General features: G+C 37.1%; 1 protein-coding gene across 12 annotated transcripts in view; it reads left to right on the top strand.

The window, feature by feature from the left end:
* The window catches only part of zmynd8 (zinc finger, MYND-type containing 8), a 77168-nt gene that overhangs the window by 621 nt on the left and 54287 nt on the right, over positions 1-22260 (top strand). For 10 of the 12 annotated variants that reach the window (XM_052030989.1, XM_052031000.1, XM_052030999.1 and 7 more), the window contains exons 2-3: positions 10255-10370; positions 15309-15454. In XM_052030989.1, the coding sequence (XP_051886949.1) occupies positions 10255-10370; positions 15309-15454 (262 nt within the window). Of the gene's footprint in view, positions 1-1587; positions 1920-3412; positions 3430-10254; positions 10371-15308; positions 15455-22260 lie in introns of those variants that run through there. The other 2 variants (XM_052030995.1, XM_052030996.1) reach the window with 2 other exon arrangements.

Genomic DNA, 22260 nt, shown 5'->3' with positions numbered 1-22260 from the left:
ATGGCAAATTACATAGGGGAAGTGTTAGTGGGTGAGCATGGAAAAGGGACTCGTGCCCTGAAATTCTGAAATCATATCAGAGGTGGATAATACTGTATGTATGATGTGTACAGTCCAGAACCAGGCTGCTTTCAGAAGAAGAGGTTATACCTGTATGTGATACTGAATACCTTTTGTGCAAGAAAGACAGACGTGCTGAGTCACATACATGTGCATTCAGAAGCTCATGAATGAACTATTTGAAGAGATGAACACGTTTAATTCATATGCTTAATAGCACAGAATGATTTTTATGGGAATAGTTAATGCTCCTCCATCTGTCAATCAAATTTTGCATTACTGCACCAATTTTTTGTTTTGTTACTGTAGTTTGAATAATTGAGGATTTTATTTTTTCAGGAACTTGCTTTACTGATTAGGAAGTTCTGGCTTATAAACATCCACCCTGCATGTCACCATTATTTCTTACCTCTGAGCACTTTCCTGTTCTTCCCTCATCAAGTTTTCATTCTTATGGAATGAGATTGATATTGTGGGCATCCAGATGGGAAGATTATTTCTACAGTGAGGTTGCAGTTTCCTTCTAATTTTTACATTTTTAAATATGCCATATTTTTACCTCCAATAAGACTTGAATTATTTAGTGCTTTTCACAATATCCCAAAGCATTTTAGAGTCAGCAAAGAAGATTTGAAGTGTGGTAGTTATGCAGCAACAAATTCACCCTCTGTATGTTCCCATGAATAGCATTGTGTTGGTGTCCCGATAATCTGTTATTTTTTTTAGTTTGAGGGAAATTATTCAAGACATTGGGGATGACACCCCACCTCTTCTGAATAGTGCCACAGGATCGTTTGCATCCACCTGACAAATCAGATGGGGTCTTAAAATTTCTTCTGAAAGGTGTCGCCTCTCTTGGTGATGGCTATCTGGATTGGAGTGTCAGTCCCTCATTTTGTCCTCCAGATCTTCGGGAGTGGCAGTTGAATTCAGACACTTCTAAATCTGAGGTGAAGTTGTATACCAGCTACACCACGCTAAAATCTGGTCCAAATGGAAGTTGGGTAGCCTTGGTACCCCTGATAGTGAAGTGTAAATGTACATGCCTATTGCAGCAAAATAAATCTACATTTTACATTCATTTCCCACTTGCTAATTTTAATTAATTGTAATCACAATAATCACTGAAGCCTGTTTTTAGGAGTGCAAAGCCTTATGATACAGAATTATAAAACCTTTGTTTTACAAAAAGGAAATATCTTGTTACTTATTTACCCTGGCCTTCTTTGCATTAGCTGCACAGGCAAACATCATTGTGAATTGAAAGCTGAGATGCTGAAGTAGATCACACTAATGACTTGACTCTTTTATTTCTCTCTCTTGCTTCTTTCCCCTCCCAACCCCTGACCCTGGGATGGTGGGGGATGGGCAAGGATGGGAAGATTGAAAAAAATGTTTGTCCCTGAAGCGGTATAGCTGCACTCAGGAATAATCAGTGTGGAAAATCGTGGAGAGAACCACGTAGCTGGCTGCTTCATGGCACTTTACAGCCAATGTGTGCTGTGCTTCCAGCCTCTTTTTTTTAAATAACTGGAGTTACTGGCCAAGAATTGAAGGATTTAACTACTTTTACAGTGTTATGTTGCAAGGAAGGAAGATACAGCAGATGTTTACCAGCTGAGTGGAATGATGGTGAAACAGTTTCCCGCGAATTGGTCTGCACCATTCTTTCCGCTTACCAGCTAAAATGTGCTCTGTTTCATTTGATTTTACAACTGATTGAAAATTAGATTAAGAACTGGGGAACTGGCAATTTTTATTTGCCACCATCTCGTATTTTATGTTTCTTCAACCCTAACTATAGTGTGCACAAAGGAAGTATATATTGTGAGCTACGTCAAGATGTGAATTGATTTGTGGTAAGTCAAGATACTGTGAATTACTTTTTTAAAATTGTTTTTACAGTGTTGATGATCAATAAAGAAATAGCTGATAAAGAAGAAGGTTTAATTTTATTTTTGGTTAACCAATATTGTTTCACTTTCTTGCACCTTGTTTTGCACTGCTCACTGAGCTAATGCATGTGCAGATTGATGTAGAGTAGGCCCACTGAGTCCAGAAGAGTTCTGCAAGTTCCGTTCCTGGTGTTTGCTGAGGTAGTCAATCTCAGTTGAGCAGCAGTGTGGCACTAAATTAGGCTTCTTTATTCTTCCATCTTGGGCCCCTGAACTTTATTGCTATCTAGTAACCAGAGTTGGATTATATCCAAGTGAGAATGGGTTAAGGCTCTTTCCTGAATTACAGGTTACAGCATGGAAGGAGGCCATTTGTCCCGTAGAATCTGAACCAGTTCTAAGCAAGAGCAATCTTGCCAGTTCCATTTCCCTGCCCTTTCCCCAAAGACCTGCAAATTATTTTCTTTCAGATAAATATTCCCATTTGAATGCTTAAAATTAAGACTGTCTACACTGCTAGCTCAGCAGTGCATTCCAGATCTGAAGATCTTAACCACTCACTATGTACGTGTCTGAAAAATATAAAATTTAACATGTGCCACAATGCAATAGCTGCAAGTATTAGCTTAGTATGCACACTTAGAATGCTGAGTTGTGTGTTAGTGCTGGTAGGTGTACATTGTTGCAGTTTCATCAATAAGAATTTCATTCTGCCTACTGCAATAACATTGCTACTTTGTCATAAATACCCACCTCCCACATTTTTGTCCATCCTTCATGAAAATCCATGATTGAACAACTTTAGTTATGTTTTTTCTTCCATAGCCCTGATATAGCGCTTATCTAAATGACATTTGGCTTCTGATGTGATTCAGCATCACAAATATCCATTCCTTTTGATGTGTTTCAGCCTCCAAGTGCTGCTTCTCTGTCAGCCAGTTGTGTGTATTCGTCCATGGATGGTTCCATTCTTCTCTCTCCAGCCATAAGCATAGAGTCACCTACTATGGCCTATCTTCACACTCCTGCATTGTTACACCTGAATAATAAGTTGCTCTAGAACTTATTATTGGCTGCTTATCATCTCACCGCCATGCAATCTTTGGTGACATCATCTGAAAAGGAATTGGGCTCAATGTGTACATTGGTAACAGCTGGGCCCATCATAATCTCTCTCAATTCCTGCAGTGTTCCTGATTTATCATGGTTTCCTTTTGAGATCCAACCCTGAAGAAGTGGAATATTAGGAAGATCAAAGCCATTGTTGCCAGTGATTCCAACTCTCACTGGTTACCATTGAACTAATTTGACTCCAAACTAAACTTCTCATATTCTCTCAGTAATCAAAATGAACTGCTTCCACCTCTACTGCACACCTGACTCTGGTCATCTGCTGCTGGAACCCTTATCCATGTCTTTACTACTTCCAAGCTTGATTACTTCAATGCTTTCCTGACCAGTCTCCTAAGCTTCTGTAAGTCTGATGCCAATATACTAACTTGCATCAAATCCCATTTACTGAACATTATTGTGCTTGTGATTCCATTGGTCTTTGGTCCAGCAATACCTTAATTCTCAAAATCCTTGTATTTGCAATCCCTCAATGGTTTTGTACTTCATTATCCTTGCAACTTCTGTCAGACCTAAAGGTCTATTAGTTCTATGCTGTTGCAATTCAGGTTCTTTTGTATCTCTGATTTTATTTGCTCAACTAATGACATCATGATTTCAGGTATCTGAGTGCTGTTTTCCTGAATTTCCTTTCTACGCACATCCTTTCTGTCTTTACTGTCTCTCACATCTGTCATATTAAATCCTATGTATGAATTAATAAAAAATCTTCTCCAGTGGTTATGTCATATTTTGTTTGACATGGCCACTTGGGGCAATAAAGCACGCAGGGACATTTTTACGATGTTAAAACTTCTTTTTTTAAGCTATTTTTGAATCCTTTATATCATTTTGTAATTGTACTGACCTCCCAGCTTAAATTCATGAATAACATCTTTGTGATTAGTATTGTGTGAGTTGCTGCATCTCTTGTGACAGCTTTGTGCCTCTGGCTTTGACTTCCTGTTTGCCTCCACAACCTTGACATTCTGTTCAATGTTAAGCTGAACTCTGTTTCTTATCAAGACCCATGCTTTACATTTCTGGAATTTTGCTCTTTATGTTTCTACCTTTTAATCTGAGTCTGCTCTTGTTCATGCGCTCATTCCATTTGGGATTGATTTTTGTTTCCTACCCAAAATGCACCAATGTTTGCATCCTCACATGTATCCTTTACGGAAATTGATATTCATTCATGAGTGTTGATACTGCTGTAAAGGCCAGTATTTATCATCCTTGAGAAAGTGCTGGTGAGCTGTTAGCTTGAACTGCTGCAATACTTGTGGTGAAGGTACTCGCGTGGTGCAATTTGGTTGGATGTTTTGGGATTTTTCTTTCGTTTCACCCAGCAACAATGGAAGAATGAAAACGTATTACCCAAGTCTGAATGGTGTGTGACTTGGAGGTAGTGCTGTTTTTGTGTATCTACTGCCCTCCTCTTTCGAGGTAGAGATCACAGGTTTGGGAGGTCTGTCGAGGAAGTTTTAGAGTATGCACAGTAGTCAATGTGTACGATAATTAAATGGAATGGATTTGCAAGATGGTGTGTGGGGCACCAGTGAAATGGGTAACTTTGTCCTGGTTGGCGATGATGAACTTCTCCAATATTGTTGGAGCACAATCATCCGGGTAAGTGAAGAGTATGTCAATGCCATTTCTAAATTATACCTTTTAGATGATAATAAAAAGTTTTTGACAAGCTAGGAGGTAAGTCAAATGGACAATTAATTTGAACTACATTCTGGATCCTTTCCCATGCATCCCTTACTTGTATTTTTTGGCATCTTCTGCAATGATGAAATCATTTGTAAGATCCTCAACACCACTGCTACTTTCTTCGAATACTCTCAATCCTGTCTGTGAATCTTCTCCCATTCTGTGCTTCACTTACTGTTGCTTTAACTATGTGTCATTGAGTCTTGCAATCCTGTGAGATGTCAGCATTCCTCTGATTCTGGCATTTTGATCATTCCCGAACTCAGTCATTCTACCATTGGCAGCCGTGACTTCAGTTGTCTAAACCTGAAATTCCCTACTTGCCTCTCATTTGTCCTTTCGGGTATGCTCCTTAAAACCTATCTCCATCACCAAGCTTTTGATCTACTCTTGTAACTGCTTATGTGGCTCGGTGTTAAATTTCGTTTCATAACATTCCTCAGAAGGTGATTAAAACCACTGTACAAGTACAAGTTTTTCATGTTGAATTATGATAATGATGATTCCTCCTTGTACCCTCAGTTTAACTTTAGTCTCTTGTCTGTTTTTCCTCCCAAAACTACATTGCATTGCTACCTTTGTCCACAATACAACAAGCTTCTTTAAATATTTGTGTTTTTAGTTATTCTGAAACAACTTCCTATTTCCAGTGGTCCACTTCTCTTCGTTTCTAGCTGTCTCCCCTCAAAAACAATCAGCTGTGACACACTTGTGTTTTAAAAGGGTGAAATTTCTTACTTCTAATTTGTAGATTTTTCAAGTGCGAGGTTTGTAATGTGTCCGCTCCAACAATGTGTGCAGAATTTTCTGTATTTCCCAAATAGCAATGGAACTTTCCTGGGTTATGATACTGCTGCATACATATTTGATTAATGGTTGTGATCTGACAGCCAGTCTGCTTGCTGACAAACATATACTGCTGACGTTGTGTAAGTGGCCAAAAAAGATATTTGAATGGCTATATTGCATCAGCTAGATCAGGAAGTGGGGATTATGGAGTTTTTTTAAAATGTCAAATAGTGTAGGAGGAAAGGAGGACATGAGGTGTTACACATTATTAAGTCTCTCTGTTTGTCAGACTGACTCGGGGACAAGACAATGAGTGTGTGCCAAACAGCTCTCCCTGGCAATGTGTATTCATTGTAACATGATCCAGATTCAAGTGAGACCTGTGCAGGCAGTCAGCAGCAGAAGGTGGGGGAGGGCTGTGGAACTCGATTTGTGAGGAAACAGAATAAACTGAGCAACCAAGAGCACCACATTTGTTGAGTTTCAAAGCTATTGTACAAGATGGCGACCTTTTTTCCATAACAGGAACTTGGTAAAATCTGCTGAGGGGTTGGAAAGGTAACTCAATGAGAGACACAAGTAGTTCTCCCTTCAAAAATTAGATGTTTTGATGTTTTCCTTAACCCATCTATCAAATGAGTAAGCTTTAGAAAGCGTTAGTTGGAAACCTTTTGGACATTGGTTTGATTATTAACTGGGACAAGCATTTGGATATACAACATACAAACTTAATGGTGCATTCTGATACTCATCCACAAATACAAGGCCTGATGCTCTAAATATAAACATCTTGCCAAGTTAGATTAAAATGTAGCAGTGATATCATACTTATTCTCTGCATGACACCCCCTATACTCCCAAAATTAAGTTATTGCAGAAGGGATACCCTTTACAATGGTGATCTCAGCTCCTGTACAATGACCTGGAGAACTGCATCCATCGACAGGACCTACCTCGATCTTCTTTTGTCAGTATTTGCTGTAGAGTATAAACATGGCTGTGCTGAAAGGGCCTACATAGAAGAACAAGACCATCATAATTGTAGGAACCATATCAATGCTGTGCCCTGAATGGATGTAAACAGTTCAGTTATTTTTTTTGGCATGCTTAAATTTCTCTTCCGCTCCCCCAAAATCTCTGTGTATCTGTTAGTCAGCTGTACAGATACTTTCCTGTTTCTTATAATCTAGGCTGCAATGCAGAAAGATGCTGTCTGTAACAAGGTAGCAGCAGCTGTACAGCTTTTCACTGCAAGCCAATCATAGCTCACCATGCAGCATTTAGCCAATAGCAGCACAGAATATGTTAAAGATTGACAATCGCAGTAGCTGGACTCAGAAAGGCCTTCTGGAAATTTCCTCCATCTTTGTTCCACCAACAACAAGGTAATTTCAGCCAAGCTGAAGAACTTTATATATTTTTAACAGTTAAAAGGTGTGATACTCTGTCATTTATGTAACATACACTACACGGCTAAAAAGGAGCAATTTCTTCTGTTTTGTTAACAGTTTATATTTGGTGTTGATGGGATATGCTGTACAAGCTGTGAGACAAGAACAGACAGCCCAGTGCATTGACTTCTTATGCCCAGAACCCTCTTGGGATGTGCATTCAGCTCTATTCTACATAATTTTGTTGTTATAAATGCTATAGCAAAGACACAAAGCAAAATTGTTTTAAATTGATTAAAATAATGATGTAATTCAGTGTCTAGGAGAAGCAGATGTCATGCCCAAGGTAAAAAGCTGGTTCAAACCAGTTTGAGCAAGCCTCCCATTGCTGTATCTACAATAGAGCTGCTTTCTCTGTAAATATTTCAATCCCACAATCGTCTTTTATGTCGTATTTTAAGGTTTTGGGCTATATTTGCTGAGCTGTATAGAACAAAATGCATTTTACATGCCTTCAGTTTACAGCAAAGGGTATTTTCTTTAAGGTTCAAACTGGCATTTAATACCAGTGAAACGTTCTTTAGACTTTGTTTTTGTTCTGTGTGAAATATTTCCTGAATTAAGTGTTGGCTGCATGCAGCTTAGTGGTTGTTTTGCAGTGCTGTCAGATACAGTTACTATCTTTTGATTAATAGAACCATTTAAGACAGAAGTAAGTCTATGGTACAGGTTTGCAGGCTTGACAAATGCCGAAGTGATTATGGAGAGTGCCACCATTTTAGGCACAGATAGGAGCAGACTGACTGTGCCAGGTTCCATTTTTAGACTCTGCATATTGTAAACATTGTGCACTCAGGGCAAGTAAATGGTTGATAATGGTGCATGCAGAGCAGCTGAGTTACTCACTGCAAACAGGATTTCTGTTTCATATTTAAAAACCCAATACATTAGGGGGAAAATTATTTCCATGGCAATCTGATTAGATAAAATAGAAATACTCATAGATATTCAGTATCTCTAAAACCAAGGGACAATTAGCTGATGAACTGGGGATAGTTTTATGGCTACATGGAATAGGCAGTGCTGGGTAGACACAATGTGCATCAAGAATTCTTTCACGTTGAATCATTTCATAATGAAACCATAAATGCACTTGCCCATTTGAGGTTGTGTGGGCACATAAGATATTATAGATATGATTATTAAGCAGTAAACATCCAGGGATCCCTGCTACAAAATAATGTTGCCATATACTCATCTGCTGAATGCATGGTGCAGTTACTATCAATTTGCTTTCATCACAAATTATGTAACGTGAACATAGACCTTGCTCAGTATCACTGCGTAAGGAAGTAATTCTGTGGCCAATAGGTCATTGCAGGTTTTCTGTTTCATTCAAAATCAAAATAAAAAAAAACAAGATCAGACCTACAGATATGAGGTTTAGTTGATTTGCCTAATTCACTTACTTTACCAACCATTCACTGTAGGGGCACAGAATATACAGTTGAGGGAATATGGTGAATTGAATGTTGAGATCTACATCTGGTTGTCACATCTGCTTCCCTCACCCATCCAAATAAGACTGCAGGCTTTTCTTTCCCTTGAACCTGACTAATGTCAAGGGGTTTTAAAGTGTTGATAATTATAAATTACATTCAAAGTCTCTTCTGATTTCTTATTTTGCACTGACATTTTTTTAAATTTAAGGTCTAAATCTATAAACTGTCCCATTACATCATTTTGTAGAGAACAGTTCCTCATGTTTTTTTTAATACAGCAAACGGGATATTTTGTAACTCAGTATAACTGGAAAACCTGAGAGCACCAGACGGGTTTTTTCAGTTTTGCCAGAGGGCTAGTTAATTATCGTTGTGGTGACTTTGATTATTCATATGGTGTAAATTGTGATTGAGTAAAAATTATTTGATAAAGAACAATTACAAGAAAAATAAAAATGCCACGGCCTGCTACACAAGAACCTCGCAGCCAATTTTATAGTCCATTCCTTAGTCACTGTCTTTCTCATTTTTTCCACTTCCTATATCCTGGGATTTTCCCTTTTTCTTCTGAAAGCCCTAGCTTGTGCTGAGGTATGAATTCAATATGAGCATGTTTTCAAGTGATCGGGATGTTAACCTGAAACTGCCATGTCCTTGTTGAACATTTAAAGAGAAAATAGTTAATCATTGAGTACATCTAAAATGCATTGAAAATTATTGAAGCCAATTATGAGGAACTGGGTATAACCATGGAGTTGTACAGGTCCTCCCCAGGTTATGGCAGGGTTTTGTTCCTGTGAACTGTTCGTAACCCAGACAGTTTGCAAGTCGGAAGTGCAACTGCAAACCGGATTCCCAGGCAGCAGAAGATGGCTGCAGCCCTGCAGCAGCTGGCAAATCCATCCCGCCGGTCCCACCAAATGCTTGTTTGTATGTGTAGGCTGTACATAAGTCAGAACTTCGTAACCTGGGGAGGACCTGAATGTCATAGCATTAAAAATTTGAGCATTTCTCTAACCAAGACTGGTAAGATGCCAACAACGTATGACCAATATAACTTAATTATTGTATGGAATTTAGTTCTAAGGAAGCAGCCAGCACCATTTGGGGTATATAATCGATGTATCTTATTGCATTTGTATTGTGTTTTCAAGGTAGCAAGGTGTCCCAAGGCCCTGCCCAAGAGCAGGTTATCCAATGGCATCACTCTTCTTAAAGAGTTGTTAATATAGGTGAAATGCTTGGTGAAAAGGGGTAGGTTTTAAAGAGTGTCTAGGGAGCAGGTTACAAAGCTGTGAGGGATTCTAGAGCTTCGGATCTCGACAGATGAAATAGGTTTCATTGCATATGGATTGGCAGAGTGGAAGAAATCAGAGATGCACACAAGGTCAAAATTGGAAGAGTACTCACAACCTTGTCCATCCCTGTAGAAACTCTCCAAGTTTGAGATTGGGAGGGGAATTTCAAAAACAGGATGAGAATTGATCTATTGAAGATTCCAGGGCTATGTCTTGTTAGTGTGAGAGATTGGACAAATGGAAAGTGAAGCATCTCTGTTTTATTAAATATAAGCCACAGAGAGTCAGCCTTAAGTTTCTTTTTGTACTGGGTTACCTGCAGATCTGCAGGCTTCAAGTTGAGGATTTTGGGGAAGCATACTTTGCATGGTATTTGAGTGAAATGTAAGTTTTTGCCAAAATGCTATTGCCATGTTGTCATGCATAATGCTATGATTGTTTTTTTTGCAATTTTTTGTTTAAAGCCGTCGGTCTCTCTTTTCCATTTGTATAGTTTGGCTGAGGACCTGCCTAAACAGGAGGAAGAAGAGGAGGAAGAAGAAGAGGAGGAAGAGGAGGTGGAGGAGGAGGAGGAGGAGGAGGGGATGGAGATCTCAACCAGATCAAGGGGTAGGTGAAGAAAATCTTGCATATTAATCCGGTTTTCTCCCTGGAAAAGTCTCAAACTGAAGCATCGACTGTCCATTTCCCTCTACAGATGCTGTCTGACCCATTGACGTCCTCTAGCAGCTTGCTTTTTGCTCCAGATTCCAGCATCTACAGTCTCTTGTGTCTCCATTTCTCCCATCCAGATTGGCTCATATTTTATCTTAAAATCATGAGATGACTCATACTATTAAAATCCCAGCTTTCCCTTTGTGGCCTTGCCGTTCCTGTCAATGTGACGTTGTGAGTTCTCTGAACTTCTCTGATTCTGTCCTCTTGACTCTTCTCCAATTTTCATTCCCTTGCCAGTGCTGGCCGTTACTTCAGCTGCTGAAGCCCAAGCCCTAGAATTCCATCCTTAAAGCATTTTGCCTCTTTTTAACATACTCCTTAAGCTTTGACTAAGCTTTTAGTCACCAGATCTAATGCCATGGTGTGAAATTTTCCTTGATAGCCTTTGTGAAATTGCATTTTGAGATTATTTTATTCCATTAAAGGCCCTATAAAATGTATGGTGCTATTGTTAATCTGAGTTGAAAGTTTGGAAAACAGATTTTGTTTAGGCTTGGCCAGATGCATATGTAGAATTATTTCTTGCCTGGATGTACCTTTGCCCTCCATTGTTACATTGGCTTTTTCTGTTATTGCAATTCCGATTATTGTTATTGTTATTCCAAGCCAAGTCTTAACCTTACAAGGACAACCAGGGAGGACCAGTGAATGCTGGCACTGCAAATGACAGCCATATCATGTGAACAAATAAAAGAAAATGTACATTATAGAAGTCTGTAAATTGAGCAGACTGATACTTTTAAAATTTTAATATGCAACCATTATTTCACTGGGAGTATCAGAATTTTAAACTATATGTTCTAGATTGCCTTGTGGCAAGATGGTATTACAGGAAATCTTAGGTAGAAGCACTGTGATCTCGTAGAAGTAATAGAAAAGATGATGTTTAATGCTGACTGGCCCACTGATGCATCTAGTATATTTTCTATTTGTGGAATTCCAGCATATGAATCCACATTTAAGTTTATCTGAAGTTCTCATCTCCAGTACTTTGAAATATTAATTAGATTTAAGAAGCCAGCATTGGGTAATATAGCAGTGAATTTCCAATGAATCTTTAGTTTTTCTCCAGTAGAATTCTACAGCTGTTTTTGAAGGTGTCCTGATTCTATGTTCCTATCCTGCTGAATAACAAAATCTGGAATGTGGGAAACAGTCTGCTTAATCAGTTTGCAATTTAAACAAAAAATAATGCAGAGAGTGAAAATAGTTTTTAGAATAAATCTTTTCTGCCTTTACTAGCCTTTTTAATATTACATTTTATTATATAATGTGGAAAGTTTGGAGAACCGTTTTTGTATTGGAAAATATATATTGAGCCACATCTTGGAATAAGAATTTCACATTCCTAGTACTTAGCTATCTTTCCTTCTGATTTTTTTTTTGTCAATTTTTTCCTTCAAACTGATAATGTAGTGAAGATATTTTTGTCCATTCAGTGCAGTTCACCCTCAAATTTGCAATCTCCAGCAACTTTTTCTGGGCTCAGTTTCAGAACGTTTCACAGTTGAATGTTGGGCTTACCAACTACATGAAATAACACCAAGCTCTGTAGTGGAAGTTTTGGCTTTGGAAATGCAGATCTTGCAGATATTAGCTCACCTTGACTGATCCTGGAACAATGGAACAGTTAGGGGTGTTACAATTTAGTGATATTCAAATTTGCCCATAGAAAATATTGACCAATTAGTATTGTTTTAATTCCCAAGAGTTCTGAAAAGTTTAATAATTTGTTTCATGTTCTGTCATTATTGTCCCCATTCTCATCCTGTTTTGCACTGAGTAACATATGAACTTACAAATCACTAGAGAAGCTCAGATAAATCTGCAAAAGTATACTAATATTGATTTTTAATTGGGAGTGAAATTGCATCTTTTCTCCTTTCTAAGGCAAGACATATTTATAGATTTGGCAATTTGTTAGCTATTTGGCAATAGAATAAGTATTCCTGACTTGTGGTTTAAGCTAGAGGTGACTGCTTCTTGATATTTCTACTTTGGATGCACTCTTGCTAAAATCAATCAGGGTTTGTTGGTCAATAAGTTAAGTGTTTGGATTTAGTTGTTTATTGTAAAGGCATTGAATAGAAGTCGGAGACCAACATTTCATAGGATAATTCTTGTGGTAATTGTGCATTTGATTAGTGACTGTCTATTTTCTTGAAAGGAAAAAAATAAAAAGTAAAAAAATAATTCAGTGATCACCAGTTCTCTCAAGAATGTCTTCAACTACTGGATTTGGAATTTCACATATTTTGGGGTGGAAATTCTTGTGAAGAATAATCACTCTATTGTAAAACATTTCACCATTGTGAAAGTTTTCCAGTTCCCTGTCAAACTTGACAAACAAAAAAAAAAGCAAGCAGCACAACATTTCTGTCCTAAGTTGCTTCTAGATAAAGGATAGAAGTTTATTTTGTGTAAAGCGGTAAATTATTTCCCAATGATGATGACGAAGCAACCATTGCCACATGCATTGAAGATATGTGGACCAGGGAGCCTGCAACAGGTAGAATTGCCAATATCAATAAGAATTTGGGTGCCTGAATGAGTAAGCATTCATAGATGATGTGGTCAGCTGTCTGAACTTGAGTATCGTGACTGCAGCCAGCATTGTTGGAAAGGTCTCAAGAGTACACGTTCATATTGGATCTGCCCATTCTGAGTGGTCCAGAACCAACAGGACAGCTGCCAGCCTGAAGGTGGAAGCTGAAATTCTTCAGCCGTATTTTTGTGCAGTATTTGACTTGTGTCGCAGGTCCAACCTTTTTAAGCTTATTGGTCTAAGCGAAAAATGGAGACATTGAGGTGCTTGGCCTTCCTAAGGACAGTGGTTTGAAATGCTGTGTGAAATTATTGTCCTGTTGAGACGGAAGTAATTGGTCATTAAAATGTTTATTCTCTGATTAATGTGATGGGAGAAAATTGCAAAGATTTGAATATGCTTTGTAAGAGTGACAGCTATAACATTAGGACTTCTCTGCTCTATCACTAATAAGAAATGTGCATTTGATTTGGCTTCAGTTATAAGATTCCTTACAAAAAATATGTAAAACATTCCAGTCCTTAATACATAATTTCAATGGTAATCTGTATGGGCCTAGATTTGGATTGCATTTGTTGCCTTTTGGGTATAGTGGCTCAATGAGATGAATATTCTTTCATGTTGCATTTTCTCCCAAAATAGGAAGCTGCTTTTGCAGTCACAAATATTTATAATATAACCATAGATTGAGTCCCTTAATGCAACTACTTTAAATGAATGAAAATGCTGAGCCTGCATATGTAAGATAGGTATTAATAGAATTTGTTATCATTAGAATAACTGAACAGAAACTTAGTGATTTTCTTGTATGGTGGAAATGCTTTGGACTGCTCTTGGAGCAGGAACAATTTGGGTGCTTGAAATTTATCTGGTTACATAACAGAATGTAATTAAAGAATTAATAAAAGAGATACTTCACTCACAAGGATCACTAATCTTCAGATACATTGTCCTGGATTTGGTACTCACTATTATTAGGGAGTAATTTTTTGTTACAGCTGTTACTTTCCAAGAGACTAAGGTGGGAAGTTGGGCCACTTACATACTAAAGGTCAATAACAGTCAGGACACGTGACAGCTTAATCATTTAAGCATAAGTAATTTTTAGTGAATCACATGTATTAATTACCAACAACTTCTCCAAGAAAGGACAGTTATAAGTGTGGAGCCTTGTTCCTTTAGAGTTTAAATTGTTGGAGATGCTGGAAATAGTAGTGAACTGTTAGTTGAAGGGACATGCTGTTGCTAGTTCTGTAGATCGTGTAATGATTGCCACGTGACTTAAGACTTCTGATGCCCATTGGCAATTATAACAGTAATGAAGAGCAAGAAATGCTGGTTTACTAATGACTGCAAAATCAAGATGAATATTGACCATCATTTCATAAGTGCAGGCTTTTTGGAACTGTTAAAGGGTATTCCGCTTATTAAGCTCATTTTTTATTCAGAGTAAATGCCTGTATTTTCTTCTTGGTGTTTTTATTTTTCTCTCTTCTAACATAATGGACCTTGTACGTATTTATCCTGCCTGTATTACAGCAAAGTTCCCTGGTGATATATTCCACAGTCCATTTCCCTTTTGGTGGAAAAGTTTTGCTTAATTTTCCTCCTTTACTCTTAAGGTTCCTACTTTTTAATTTGTATTCCCAGACATTTGAACCCAATAACCATGTTTAATAAGATGCTATTTTCAATTCGTATAATAATACTCAATAAATTGGTTTATTATTGTCACATGTACTGACGTACAGTGAAAAATGTTGTTTTGCATGCCATCCATACAAATCAGTTTATTACAACAGTACATTGAGGTAGTACAAGAGAAAAGCAATAACAGAATGCAGAATAAAATGTTACAGATTACAGAGAAAGTGCAGGCAGACAATAAGGTGCAAGGCCATAATGAGGTAGATCGTGAGGTCAAAAGTTGATCTTATTGTACCAGGGGACCATAGTACGAGGAGTCCATCTTGTCTTACTAAATGTTCCTATGGTTTATTAAGATTTTACCACTGTTAAGTGTCCTGAGGATATTTGCATATGTTTGTTATAGTTCTAAGAATTGGGAGAGGGTAAGCAACAAAGAATTGTTTTTTGTGTAAGCACATTTTACAAAGGTACTTGAGACATAAAGAGAAACAAAAGTGAGTCTTCCTCAAATTCAGTAGTAACTATCAAAAAGCAGGATTTTCACAGAAGCTGCTTTCTCTTAGTAAATTTCTCTAATTTTGTTGCCATGAGTGGTTGAAGTTTTCTTGGTTTAATGTTTCGAGTTTATTTTTCAGATCTTGGTTCTGGAGAACGTACGGGTCTGAAAAGAAAACAGCTTAGCCCCCAGCCTTCTTCAAATGGACACTCTCCGCAAGATGATTCATTGAGTCCCATTAAAAAGAAGAAAAAACCTGGTTTAGCCAATTCTAGTAAAGAGCAGGTATAGTAACATCTGAATCTGTCCAGTTCATTCTCTGATGCTTAATAATCTTATCAAGCTGCATTACCCCATGATTATTTCATGGTTATCATTTTGAATTGTTGACCAAAAAACATAATAACACCATCTATGAGCAACAATCCTGATCAGAAAAATAGTGCAGGTCAGGCAGTATCTGTGGAAATAGAAACTGTTGACGTTTCAGGTCAAAGGTCCTTTTATTTTCCAGCATCTGCAATTTTTTTTTGATTTTTTAAAAAAAAATCTTGATCTGGAACCTAACCATGGAATCTTCTGGGGAAAAAAAGTTAACAGTAAATTCTCTGAAACTCCAGAAGGCAATTGAACAAACCTCCAGGAGATCTTCTATCACTGGAAATGCCCTTGTTACAGGAATGTGTCAAATTTCCTTTTGAAGGTGTTAGTGGTAGTGCTTTGATTTTAGTGGAAAACTTTTTTTGATGAATGTATTTTTAATATTTGCTCAATAGAAAATATCAAGTTGTATAGTTATTCAGCTCAGGTTGTCTAGTTCAAGAATTGTTAGTTAATAAGTGTGGTAGTTATTGTCCAAAAGTGCATTACAATTATTGAATTTATTGAATAAAAACCAGAATGTGGCTTTAAAAGCTGGATGCACTAATATAAGAAGCTAGTTGAGCAGTAAAGCAAGACAACAATTCACGTTTGCGGAAAATTGCCAATGTCACGCGTTGCTTTTCATTGCCTGTTCTTGTATCAGTGAGTAACATTTTTCTCTCCTCCAGTCCAAAATTAGACCACCCCAACTTCTAACTAATTTCAGAGTTTTTCCAAATTCCTTCCTCCTCTGTGTTGAGTTATGTTGACATGATTACTTTGCTTTTTTTTTAAAGCCAAAACGGGACATGTGCTACAGCTAGTTTAAAGTGTATTGTAACATCATATTGCTAGTAACTAGTATTTTCATTTGATTTCATTAGATAAAAGCACTAAAAACCTTTAGTAGCTAAAACCTTAGACATGCACTATGACTGAACCTTACTGTGCAGCAGCATATTGAACAATTGGTAGATAACAAAATATCAAGGATTTGGGGCTGTTATGAATTGACATCTAAATCTGACTAATCTTATTTTGATCTGCTTATAATTTGCAGTTTTAAAAGTTGGTGTAATGCAGCTTACAACTTAGAAAAAAGTTTTGCATTTTGCAAGGTTTTATTCTCTACTTGAGTGATGAGAAACTTAGAGTGGTTTGTTTACCAGTACTTTTAATTGTGTTAACTATTTGTTCTGCTTGTAAAGATGGTAGGTAGCTTTCTCAGTATTTCCAAAACTGTACCTGTTTATCATACCCGTTTGTGTTCTTTAGACACAACACTATGCATGTGACATGTTGGAAGGTGGTCTGTTAGTAAATTAATTTCCTTCTAAATTGAATCTGAGACTCTACTGGGTGCATGTTAACACACAAGTGACATTACAAGCTCTGTGTCTGATTATCATCTGATGTCCAAGCTCATTAAGGTCAAGTGGTATGTAAGACCCCTGTCATGAAGCAGTCACACACCAATGTCAGTTTTAAATTGGCTGCAAAGCTTCATCTTAAAAGTACTGAATTATCAAGTTCTCAATGACTTTTGTTAATAGAGATATCCTAGGTTATATGGGAATATTGCTTGTATTCTTTTAACTAAACTTAGCGATAGGGGATCAGTGCTCTGGGCATTCATTATCAAACGCAATGAGATGTAAACAATCTACTGGAGGAACTCGGCGAGTTGAGCAGTATCTGTGTATCTCTGTGTGTGGAGGGGGTGGTCCTGATGCAGGGTTTCAACCTGAAATGTCGACAGTTTCATGCACCTCCCCACCACAGATGCTGTTTGATCTGCTGCTGAGTTCCTCCAGCAGATTGTTTGCTGCTCCAGAATCCAGCATCCGCGTCTCTTGTGTCTTGGTGAGATCTAGGTGAATGTGTACACAACTTCTGGCTGTGCATCACATTTCACAGGTGTTTTTCTGAAATCAGGAACTTGGAGTCTTAGTGACATGTCCACTTATCCAGTGGTCTGAAACAGGGTCATACCCTGTACTGACATCAATCAAAAATCAAGGAGCTAGTAATGCAAGACCAAGCATGGCTTTGTTATTCTAAAACACTTCCTAAGTTTTTTTAAAATCACTGAAGTATAACTCTTGAAGTCTATTTGTGTACACAAGCCTGTGACCGTCAATAGGACAAATTGATTAATTTGATCTGGGTACAATGCCATATTGACAATCCAATAATTTCTCCTGCCTATATTGAATCTAAATCCTATCTATAACAGTTTCAATTTTACATGTTCTACAGCAGTGGATATCATTGTTGCTGAGGGATCAATGTGAACTCTGTAATTTGCGACATTGCTCTCAACCTTTTTTAAAAAATGCAGTACTATTACTAAACCAGTCATATATATTGCTTATTTAAAAAAATACAAACCTTCCTTTAATGATTATCTTATCCTGGATCACCATGCATTCTTCATATCTGTCTTTTTGTTCAATTCTGTTATTATTGGAAATTTTTTTTAAAAATTATTTTTAAAATTTTGATACAATTACAATTTCTCTTGTGTATGGGAATGTTAAATATCCCTCAATTGTATAAAAAGTGAATTTACTTCTTCCTCTCTTTGTCAAATAACATGCTGAAATACCTCAGCTGTTAGCCAGTAGCAAGATGTTTAACCATGGGGCACACAATTCCCCACATCACACCTGGTCAGACTTCTGCCCTTTCTACGGATGGTCAGTTGATAGAATTTGGCTTGGTTGGTTTTACTTTTCTCACCAGCTCAAATTTGTTGAGAAATTAGAAAGAAAGATTTTCATTTACATAATACAAAAGCATTTCTTAGCTAGTTTATGGATTGTAGTAGTAAAGTATGGCATGCAGTATATACAAGGAATAACCTCAAATATAAAAACACATGATTATAATGTAAGACATTGAGTTGAGGGTTGAATTTGGGTTGGGCATCAGGATGACCTCCTTTTCTATGTGCCAAGCAACATCATAGAATCTCGCACAAGTCTGAAGAGGCAGGCAAATCCACAGTTTAACCTCCCATCTGAAAGGCAGCGCCACAAGTAAAACAGCACTTCCTCTGCACTGCACTGAAATGTCATCCATTTGTCTTTACTCAAATGGAGTGGACCTTGGATCTTCAACCTTCTGATTATGAGAGTGTCAGCTTATGAATTGATCGTTGCCATGGCTCAGATCATTTTTATCCAATATCAATCCCTTCCCTTTGCTAGAATCCAGAGATGAAACATGCTGCTGTAATGATCACTATTTCTTAATATACAGCTTTTTAAATTTTAACCAAAACTTTTCAGGTATCTGGCACTGCAACATTAGGCTTTTTTTTTAAAAAAAACAACCTTGCAGATATTATGTTCTATGTTGTAAAAATTTAATAGCCCAGCTTATTTTTGGGACAACATTTTATAATCAGATTTTTATGGAACTATTTTATTGTTATCCATAATTATTTAATGCCAAACAAACCTTTTTGTTATTCTAAATACACAGGTTCCAGTAACATTTTTCTGCTTGAACATTATATTTTCCAGGTAGTTTATACACTTAAAAATGGGACTGAGAGATAAGACTATGAAAGATCTTAAGATTTACTGCTAACTGTGGATTAAGCTAATTTCAAGAAAAGCAGGATTTAAATTCTTAGATTAATGACAAGAAACTGGTCTTCTAGAGTTTGAAGATGGATAGCTTCCTGGTTGTGGTGTTCTAAAGCAACTCAAAATGTTGTTGCCAAAGATCTTGATTCCGATTTGTATCCATCATAAAACACATTTGCAAGGAGTGTGGACCCAGTCACAAGCTGGCTGGTGCGGATAGCTCCTCCAGAAATTGATTCATGTTACGCAGAAACATGCATAATGTTTCCAGATTTTCACGGAAAACCAAATGCAGTTGACTTTTGAAATTTGCATTTACTACATTTTCATTTGTGGCCAAGATTATTCTCACTCCTGCAACAAAATTAGTTTTAGTGTTTTTCTTTTTACTGGTCTGATTTTTTTTTGTACTTAAGAATTGATGAACAGATTTCGTTCCCATAGAGATATGAAAAGGCAAAAATATTACGATAGGGGTATCTACAGAAATTAGAAAAAAACAAACTTTGGCTTATTAAGTGAAGTATTTCACACTTGGTACTATTTTCACATCAATACTGAAATGAAAAGAACAGGTCAAAAGCTGGCCATTCATTGGTGAGTGAGACTATGTGCTGACTTCAGTAAACCTTTCCAGTATCTACAAGATCGAAGAAGGCAGCTCCAACAACATTCAAGAAGTTCAGAACTCTGATCTAGAGCAAAGTCGTCCACATTTTTGGCATCTTGAGCACGACTTTAAATCTTCACTTCCTCCACTACCGATGCACTGTTGCCATCTACATGATGCTATACAGCAAATCTCAAAACTTCTTTAACCTACACCTAAACTGCACAGCGTCCTGACTCAGACATTATCACTGTATCTTTCACCACATGGACTGCAGTCATTCAAGAAGATGATCTGTCACCACCTACTTGGACAGCTAAGCCTGGGAAATAAAATCTGGCCTTGCTTGTGACATTTGCATTCATGAACAATCATTTAACACTACAAAGCCTGCATCTTGGGCTCACAGCGTTAAGTAAAATCAGTTGATACAGTCTTTAGCTACAGTATGACCTCACTTGGGTGTTTGAATTGAACAAACACTGTAAAACAGAACCTTCTGGTTGCACATTGAAAGTTCATTAGTACCTATTGGTTTGGCAAGAAATTTAATTGTTTAAATTTAGTTGTGGCCAGATGCTCAAAGAGCATTTGAGATGGTAAGCATTTTTGCTTACCAAAGCATGGATAATGATCAATCCGATCCAGAATGATCCTAAGATATAGTGTCCTCTGCTGCCCCATTTTTTAAAAACCTAATTAGATATCTGTGAGTGCGGTGTATGCAGATTTTCTGAGAGCATCATTAGCTGTTGCATAATTCCAGAGATATATAAAATATTAAAGAGTTTTCCTTTCAGTAAATAATACCTTGACTTTTTGAACACATTTAAATACATTTTAGTGATAAATTCAGTCAGTAGTGAACTAGTGGAAAAACTTGGATTTAGGAAGATTGCTTAGCCAGTTATATGTAAATACTTGGATTCATAAAACACCAGTAGTTTTCCAGTTTTGTTATGGTACTAATTTTTACCAATACCAAAATATCTTTCTTACTGAGAGCAAGCTCTTAAGTAAGAACTAAGCATGCATAAGATCAGTGTCCACTGCAAAGCCTTACCTTTTCAGTATTTACTGTTAAAAGTGACTGATGGCTAAAGTTTTTGTGAATGTTTTGGACCTCTGCTTAATACTGTTCCCAAGAAGCTTTGCCACTAAAGACCTCAGTTGATGAACTTGCATGCTGTTTTTGTTGACTGCACTTTTCTTTTGATATTTCTGGATACCTTTGTTGCATTTGGGTCATTTGTGTTATGTATTCTGGGTGTCCCCAGGTAACAAACAGGTTCCATTTTTAGAGACATCCAGAAGTCTATATTTTCTTGTCCATAGTTGGAAAATACACTAAAATTGGTAAATATGGTAATCATACTTCCACATTATTGTAATGGCTTCAAGAGCACAAGACTGATTTAAAAAAAACAATTACTAAAAGTAAAGAGAGAGAGAGGGGGGAAACAAGTTCCACCATTCATAGGAAAGTATGTATGTACGTACTTTGGACTTTTGAACTTAATAATATTTGGTAGCTCATTCGTATGTAGGGGTGTCCATTAAGTCAGGTGTTCTTAACCTGGGGATGGCCTGTAACTGAAATTTTGTGGGTTTTTTACCAGTACATATCACTGACATGGTTCGCTTTTAGCGTTCAAGCAAAACCTGTGTGGTTTTCTTTTCAACATTCTTGATTCAACAGTAGCATTCTCTGCCATGTCGTTTAACTCTGCATGCGTTGGTGAACTAGTGACATAGCTGCGCTTGTATTGTTTGGCCAATCAAATTAATTAAATGGTGGTCCATGGTATGATCCATCATCTGTTGCAGTAGCTTGCAGATTCTTAATATTTTCATCTTCAATATTGAAAAGCACTGATGTTTTCTGACACTTGGTTACTAGATTGACATGAATTCCTTGTTTTCAACATTATTAATGAGCACATCTACTTTGCATCATCAGCAGGAAATATATCTTTGCCTTTCTTCAAGAAAATGTTTAAATCTCTCTGATTTTAAAATTGGACACTCATTCTCTGGAGCCTCTTGGCTGGATTAATTTTTAGCTGGATAGTTTTAAACTCTGCATTTTTCTTGATTTTTTAAAAAAATCAAACTTTAATATTCAAATTTCTCCAAATTAGAATAGTGAAGTTTTTATTCATCAGGTATATATTTTTAAAATGTTGATATAAAGCATTAGTCAGTGATTGAGATGATTCCCATTTCATCTGGACATTTCCTTGGGTGACACTTCCTTATTACACTTCTGCTGATTGTCTCAAAGTGAAGTGGTTGTCCTGATAATTTCAATGTAAACTGATAAGTGCTCATTCCAGAAATCATCTAAATAACTTTTCGGTTAGTATAGAAAGTATTTAGAACAGAATTTAAGTTTTTGAAGGGCCTGTCTGTCCCTATTTTCAAATGATCCCTGCGCCCAAATATTTTGTCCCTTTCTTTCAACTTAGCTTTAGCTTTGTTTCTCTGGTATGGTTTCTGGTAGATCTGTAGTTTCATTTATT

The sequence above is a fragment of the Pristis pectinata genome, chromosome 16 (genome assembly GCF_009764475.1).
Source record: "Pristis pectinata isolate sPriPec2 chromosome 16, sPriPec2.1.pri, whole genome shotgun sequence".
Taxonomy (NCBI): Eukaryota; Metazoa; Chordata; class Chondrichthyes; order Rhinopristiformes; family Pristidae; genus Pristis; species Pristis pectinata.
This window is presented reverse-complemented; position numbering and strand designations above follow the sequence as displayed.